At 38.8% G+C, this 8015-nt stretch overlaps 2 protein-coding genes across 2 annotated transcripts in view; one reads left to right on the top strand and one right to left on the bottom strand.

Annotated features, from left to right (window-relative positions):
* LOC103154880 (protein NLRC3-like) overlaps positions 1–1113 on the top strand; it is a 13384-nt gene extending 12271 nt beyond the window's left edge. Inside the window, exons 7-8 of the mRNA XM_007576320.2 lie at positions 471–641; positions 806–1113. Coding sequence (XP_007576382.2) covers positions 471–641; positions 806–812 — 178 coding nt within the window. The 3' untranslated portion in view covers positions 813–1113. The remainder of the gene's footprint in view (positions 1–470; positions 642–805) is intronic.
* Positions 933–8009, bottom strand: LOC103154879 (ribonuclease inhibitor-like). The gene is made up of 6 exons (XM_007576319.2): positions 7370–8009; positions 7018–7194; positions 5256–5432; positions 4428–4601; positions 2016–2189; positions 933–1846 (listed from the first exon to the last, which is right to left on the bottom strand). Exons 1-6 carry the CDS (start codon positions 7903–7905, stop codon positions 1837–1839), a joined length of 1248 nt encoding a protein of 415 aa, XP_007576381.1. The 5' UTR covers positions 7906–8009; the 3' UTR covers positions 933–1836.
* Positions 8010–8015: the final 6 nt, after the last annotated feature.

The following is an 8015-nucleotide window of genomic DNA, read 5'->3' as shown; positions in this document are numbered from 1 at the left end:
ATCAGACAAACTGATCAGAGATCAGACAAACTGACCAGAGATCAGACAAACTGACCAGAGATCAGACAAACTGATCAGAGATCAGACAAACTGACCAGAGATCAGACAAACTGACCAGAGATCAGACAAACTGATCAGAGATCAGACAAACTGACCAGAGATCAGACAAACTGACCAGAGATCAGTCCTGATGGTTAAGAGGAAACAGGAAACACAGAAATACACAAAATAAGAGCCAAGGCTGCGTCTGTAGTGCCGTCTTGAAATTCACTGATTGTTGTTTTTGTTTTTAGAAATAAGAAAACCTGCTGACAAAGATGGAAGAAATGAAAAATATTAATGACCTGCTTCAATAAAGACCTGCTGACGTCAGCAGGTCTTTATTGAAGCAGGTCATTAATATTCATGAGACTCTAACTGGTTAACCTGCATCCTGTTGCTTCAGCTCACGTCTTTTATTCTTTATCCAGGTTGTGTTTCTGCAGGTTGTCAGAGATCAGCTGTTCTTCTCTGGCCTCAGCTCTGAAGTCCAACCAACATCTGACTGAACTGGACCTGAGAGGAAACGGCCTGAGAGATTCAGACGTTCAGCAGCTGGAAGAGTTTGTACAGAGTCCAGACCACACACTGAACACTCTGAGGTCTGTATGGATGTTTTCAGGCAGTCCAGCTGCTGTCAGCAGTACTGAACTAAACCCAGTTAGCAAAGATCCAGTGTTCCCAGTAAAGCTGCAGCTTCTCAGTGGGAGGCACTGACTGCTGCTGGATCACTGATCTGATCTCTGCATCTTGTTTCTCTCTGCAGGTTATGAAAACTTTACCATGAAGATTAACTGACGTGAAGATACTCTGAGGTCAAAGCATCAAGTTTAATGTGTCATGTAAAGCTGTCAGTTTATTTTTATTCTTTTATGTCGGTTCATTTTTGTCTCTTTTTGTGATGTGTATTTTCAAGTTAGAGTTGAAGATAAAATTATTGATATTTAAACAGGGCTTCATGAATAAGGCAAATACAAGCTATGTACATTTTAATACATTCATGCTACAGAAGACTCAAAGTTATTTAACTTTGTTTTGATATTTACACGATAAACTCTGGAACAGAAATGAAAAGACGACCAGATGTATGATTTACTGATAGATGGTTTCAGACATGAATACATTTTTCTTTTGGAATTTCTTCCTCATTCATTCAGGATCAATCATTCACATGAATAATCTTTTGATGGGTGTTAGTTTCTTCAAAATCCCCAGCAAAGCATAGTCTTTACTTTTCTATAGTGGTGCAAAACGTAGATCTAAACTACATCCAACGCCTAGTGGAGCTGTGCTACAGTGGACGACTTTAAGACGGTTCTTGATCCTTTTACATTTTTTTATTGGTATTTAATATAACTGTTGATTTTCTAATTGACCTGAAGCACACTTGGTTGCCTTTGTTTTTTACAGAGCTTAATAAATAAATGAATGAAAGCAGTGGCAAAAAATACTTCTTGCAGAGAGATGTGAGAAATGTCCAGAAGAAGATGAAACTGCTTTTTATAAAAATATTACTGTAAACTAAAGAAAATTAGAACATTTGGTTTCGATTGTTGCAAAAACTCTTACTTGATTTCAAATGTCAGCTCCTTAATGTGTATAATTTTGATTACAATTTCTTGGTTTTGTTCACTTAAAAAAAGAAAAACTTGGCAAATATCAATGTAAAAATGTTAATACATTTAACAGAAACCCAGCTGAACCAGTGCAACTCTTCATCATGGTCTCCTACACATGGCAGGTTTTACCTCTGGATCATCAGGATGTCGTTCAGAAACTCGGTCCTGTTCAGACGCATCACTTCCACCTGCAGTCGATACAATTTGGACAGAGAAGATTAACGAGTGACTCTCCTTTCTGACTGGCACTGGTCAGTCAAATCAGAGAGCCATCATATTGAACTCATCCACTTGGCTTCATTATGTTTAACATCAGGTCTTTGATACAAAACGTCTGCAGTAGAAACCAGTACTGACCGCAGCATCTCCAGTTTGTAGTTTGGACTCTCCACGAGTTTCAGCAGCTGCTTCACATCTGCATCTGCCAAGTTGTTCTCACTCAGGTCCAGTTCAGTCAGATGGGAGGGATTGGACTCCACAGCTGAGGCCAGCGAAGAACAGCTGATCTCTGACAAACTGCACCAGCACAACCTGAACAAAACGGTACGATAAATGATACAACATGCTGATATCCAAATCAATTTCACAAAAATGGAAGCTTTAAAGCGTAAATTCAAGCTGGGAAGACTCCAGTTTTCTTCTTCTTGTCAGTTTTATGGCGGTTGGCAACAAACTGTTAGTAGCATTACCGCCACTTACTGGTATGGAGTGTGGTTCGTGATGGTCTAAATCAGGGGTGTCAAACTCCAGTCCTCAAGGGCCTCTGTCCTGCAACTTTTAGATGTGCCTCTGCTGCACCACACCTGAATAGAATAATTAGGTCATTAGCAAGGCTCAGGAGAACCGATCTACACAGGGAGGAGGTAATTAAGCCATTTCATTCCACTGTTTTTTACCTGTGGCACATCTAAACACTGCAGGACAGCAGAGGACTGGAGTTTGACACCCCTGGAAATATTGATCCATATCATTAACCAGCCGCGCCTAACAAGGGTCGATCAGCCTGCAGGCCCCGGCCGTCGTCGCCCTCACGCTCAGTCAATCAATCAATCAATCAATCAATCAATCAATCAATCAATCAATCAAATTTTATTTGTATAGCACATTTCAGCAGCAAGGCATTTCAAGGTGCTTTACATAATTAAAGAAAAAAATAAGAACAGCATGTGACATTGAATAAACAGTGAGAAGGAGAGATTTTGAAAAAGATAAAAGCATTAAAACCCTTTTAGGACTTCAGTTAAACGTCGTTTAACTGGGACTCCAACCCTCTGGGACTTTAGTCAAAAACGCCGTTTGACAAGGACTCCAACCTCTAGGATTTTAGTTGAAACGCCGTCAACTGGGACTCTGGGACTCGAGGGAACCTTCCGTCAGAGTTCTAACCTTCACGCGGTTCGATCATCTCTACCTTCAGCTTCCTGGCTCTTCAACGGCATCTTTTTACATCCCCTATAATTTTAGGATCCATGATCTTCTTTTGGGGGAAACAATGTCTAGTTTAGGACTTTACTTTAGCCTTTCTCGAGCACTTCGATTTACCTCGTTGTCAGAAACGTGTTACATAAACATAAAATCTCTCTTCAATGAATGATGGGCAAAAAATCAGCAATTTAATAACGCTCATCTCAGTGGCTGTCTGTTTACCAACCCATCCTAATAAATTAGTTTCAGAATGCTCAGAGTCACCGCAGGTCCTTTTCCTGTCATTTTTACTCCATGCTCTTAATTCAGCAAGCTTGGCTCTGATTGCCACCGTCCTTCTCTCCCGAAGTCTCAGAGTTCCCTGTTGGCAGGTAAATGTTCACGACAAATGACTGGTGGTGGAGTGTTCGGCATTTTAACCTCTATTTCATATTCAGGAGGCCCGTCCACACTTTGCAGACCAATCCTGGCTTTGGCTCTGGCTTTGATGTCATTCGTGCTGACTCAATCTCCGTCGGCTCAAGACTCTAGCCGCGCTCCTGCAGCCGGCCAGGCCTCGGCCCGGCAGCGGCCCGGCAGCGGCCCGGCAGCGGCCCGGCAGCCTCTTTTGGGGAAGAAGACTACCCTGAGCTCCGGCCCGAGCCGATCATCAGATCGTTTGATGATGCTCAGCACGAACGTCTTCAGCCGGCCGAGCGCCAAAAAAGAACGCAGTCTAATAAATCTTTCTAACTGATGTCTTTTTCTATGTGTGAGTTTCTCCAGATTGACATGTGGTTTGTTGTTTGGGCAGCTATTTGAAAATATGAAAAGTTTAAAAAATGGCAAAAATGTTAGTTTCTTTGCTGGTTATCTGTGCAAAATGCTATTCATCGTTTAGGATGTGTGGTTATTTGAGCAGAATAAGATCTTTTTGTGTGTTTCTGGCTATAATAACCTGTTAACTTCTTTCAATAAGGATCTGCTCTTGACCTCAGTGTTTAATCTCTGTGATAGAACAGCTCAATTCTTAAAATGTATTTTATTAAGAAAATAAAACACATTTTTAAAGTTGCATTATTTCAGTCTGTTAAAAAAGTAAAACGGCAGGTCTTGTATATTAACACATTTACCTCTGCTCTAGTTAAAATCTGCACAAAAGTAATTTCAAGAGACGATGTCTCTTGAAATTGAGACCTGAATTTCCTAACATAATTATATAAATAAACTGGCATAAGTTTAAAGTTTATCATGCTCCCTTTAGTTAAATTAAGCTAGTGATTTTCTTAAATATATGAAAACACTAGAAATTCTTAAAAAAAGAGACAAATTAGTGGATTGTTTAGATGATATCGTTAAACAGACCTCAGAGTTTCCATCCTGCTGTGCTGATTTTCCAGGGCTGCACAGAGCTCCTTCACTCCAGAGTCCTGAAGGTTGTTATAGCCCAGGTCCAGCTCTCTCAGGTGGGAGGGGTTGGCCTTCAGAGATGCAACCAGAAACACACAACCAGCCTGGGACAAACTGCAGTCCTTCAGTCTACTCAAGAAAAAAAGAAGGCAAATGTAAGAGGATACCAGCAAAGTGCATTTTGTATTCATGGTCCAATCCTGTCTCACAGGCAATGAATAAAAGTGAGTTATTAAAAAACACTCAGTATTATTTGTGACTCGCAATCTAAAACATTTTTGCTGCAAAATTGTTAGATGTACAGAAAGATCTCGCAGCAGAAACAGTTTCCTAAGAAAGGATTTGTCATCACAGATTTCCACTTCCTCTTAGGGTTTTCCTGTCCTTTTACTTCTGTAATTCCCCTTTACACAATATTTTTACTCAAGAACTCAATGTGGCTCATTGTGAGACTACACTATAAAGTACATGTTATAATAATCGTAGCCAATTCTGTCTGCATTGAGATGAAGCTGTCTCATTGTCACTTTTACAAACCTTGCACGTGCAAAGTGATTTCCTTTGTTTTACCTGAGCATGTCGAAAACTAAAGATAAAATGCATATCATTTAAAATTTTGATTTTGAACATTAAAACTATTTTAAACATAAAACAGGACACAAAAAAATGCTCAAATAATCTATTTTGTCTTAAGTGTACATTACAGTTTCTATTAAAGATATCAAATATCAAGCAAATAAACCTTTACCCGTCAGAATTCATCATAGAGTCAATAAATCTCACCTCAGAGTCTCCAGTCTGCAAAATGGACTCTGGAGAAAACAGCACAATTTCTCTAATCCAGAGTCGTGCAGTTTGCAGTTATCACTGAGGTCCAGCTCTCTCAGGTAGGAGGGGTTAAAGTTCAGAGCTGAGACCAGGTGAGCACAGCTGGTCTCTGACAAACTGCAGCACTCCAGCCTAAGAAGACACGAACCTTTTATCTTCACGTTACACCACTTCACATGTTCTGTCACAGAGACTCAACTCGGATCTTAACAACATTTTATCTTTAAAATAAAACTGGTCAGTAGTTAGTTTTTAATATGCTTACATATTAAGCATAATGTTTCGGAAAAAAATAAACTAAAACAAGATAGAATTTTTTTAATGGTTCATGTCTTAAATTTCAAAACAAAAAAGGAAAAAGAATATCTCTGGATAAAGACATACTACAAAGAGAAAACTTCTGAAAAAAAGTATTTTTAGGATATTCCAGACAAATAAATATAAGAATGACAAATAGAAAATGTTTGTTGGTTTCACAGTAAAATTACTTTACTGTTCTTTACTGCAACACAGTATGTCAATGTAAAGTTGGTGATTTTAACATATAAAGGTGCGTATTCTCACTAGTTCTGTATTGTACACTTTGTTTATATCAGGTTACTGGACATGTGCAATGGATTGTAGGAAAATTCAAATAAATCTTCACTTAAATTATAGTAATAGCATCCAGCTGGAATAAACCAGCTGGTATGCCATCTTCTAAAATAAAATGGCTGCAGCTCTTATTTTCAGGTATTTTTACTTCAGTTCTTGGTTTTTATCATTTGTTGTTTTTAGTATAATATTTTACAGCCTCAGATCCAAACTGTCTAACAGGGAGAAAGGCTCTCCTACAGCAAAGTTCCTGTTGGTTTGCATCAGCCATATGTCTTCTGTAAGCACCAGCTGAAAACCTGATGTATCTGGTGGTGGAGATGTATATTTTAAATTATTTTAATAATATCACCAAATGCAAACATTAATATACAAATAGCCAGCATTAGTTCAGAGAAACTTAACTGCTTACTGCAATGTAAATCAGAAGCTGGAAAAATGAATCCTAGAAGTGTTTTACAGTCAATGTGTAGAAACTGGTCTGTCTTATCCATAGAGGAACTAAAGCAGGTCAACTGTATGTTTTATTAAAGAGAGGTGGAATAACTGTCCCATAGTTACAGATGAGATTAGAATCCGTTTGACCAGTCTGTCACTCATCTAAATAAAATTAAGTTGTTTTTTGTCTATAGCAGAACTAGAATGATGTTCTCCATCTGGCCCATCATCACAGGATGTACCAAAACTGTTACTGCATACATGTGTCTCAGATCTGACCCCATTGTTTTAATAAAATTCCTGCTCAGAAGCCCAGCTAGTGGACATATAGTGATATAATTTGTGTCTGTTTCCCATGTAAAATTTTACATTTCAAATGATGCCTTGTTGTTTATTGCGTGATTCTAAAAAAGCACAATAAATGTTTTCTGTAGCAGCTTAGCCAAATTTCTATATGCTTAAATAAACTATTATGCAACAGTATGGCAACATGAATCACACTAATTATTAATAGCAGCTTTTTCATCATTTTATTCAACAGTATATCTGAAATTTACTGTTAAATTTATATTACTGACACTGTACATGTAATATTATTTCACTGTAAATTAAAATGCAGGAGCTGCTGGATAACTGTTGGCAGTTAGTCATCGTCTTTGAAACTGTGCAATACCAGCAAACTCACCTGAGAGTCTCTAGTCTACAGTTTGAACTTCTGAGTCCAGCAGAGAGACGCTTCACTCCAGAATCCTTCAGGTCATAATTCTTACTGAGATCCAGTTGAGCCAGATGGGAGGGGTTGGATTTCAGAGCCGCAGCCACGACTTCACAGTGAGTCTCAGTGAGTCGACAATCAGCAAATCTGATTTTAAAAAATGTCAAGCACAAGGCAGGAAGAAGACAGGAATTAGAAGAAAATAGTGATGAATATCAAGATAAAAAAGTTCAACATGAACAAAGCTATGGTTTTCAAACTAATGTTTTATCAGGTCAATGTAACATTTTAGTTCAAAACCATAAAAGTTTTTTGAACTTACAAAGCCTTTTTGCAGTTCCTCACAGCTGGTATTAGTCTCAGGTAACCTCCTGCTGTCGTTTTGTACTTGCTTAGATCAAATACATCCAGAACCTCTTCTGAGATCTGCAGCATGTAGGCCAGAGCTGAGCAGTGGATCTCTGACAGTTTCTTATTTGATCTATTATCTGATTTCAGGAACTGTTGGATCTCCTGATAAACTGAGAGATCATTTATCTCTATCAGACAGTGGAAAAGGTTGATGTTTCTGTCTGGAGAAACTCTATCGTTATTCATGTACTTTAGATTGGTGACGATTTTCTGGATGGTTTCTGGACTGATCTCTGTCTGACCCAGCAGGCCTCCTAACAGACTCTGGTTGGACTCCAGAGTGAGACCATGAAGGAAACGAACAAACAGATCCAGGTGGCCATTTTTACTGAAGAGAGATTTCTCCAGGGCTAATTTCAGGAGATCATCAAAAGATGAGAAACTGAAGTTTTCTCCCAGAAACTTCTCCACCACCTCTGTTTTCCTGCTGGTGAAACAGTGGAACATATAAACTGCAGCCAGAAACTCCTGGATGCTCAGGTGAACAAAGCAGTAAACTGGTTTCTGGAAGATCACACTCTCTCTTTTGAAGATCTCTGTACAAACTCCTGAGTACA

The sequence above is a fragment of the Poecilia formosa genome, unplaced genomic scaffold, assembly GCF_000485575.1.
Source record: "Poecilia formosa unplaced genomic scaffold, Poecilia_formosa-5.1.2 Scaffold404, whole genome shotgun sequence".
Lineage (NCBI taxonomy): Eukaryota > Metazoa > Chordata > Actinopteri > Cyprinodontiformes > Poeciliidae > Poecilia > Poecilia formosa.
This window is presented reverse-complemented; position numbering and strand designations above follow the sequence as displayed.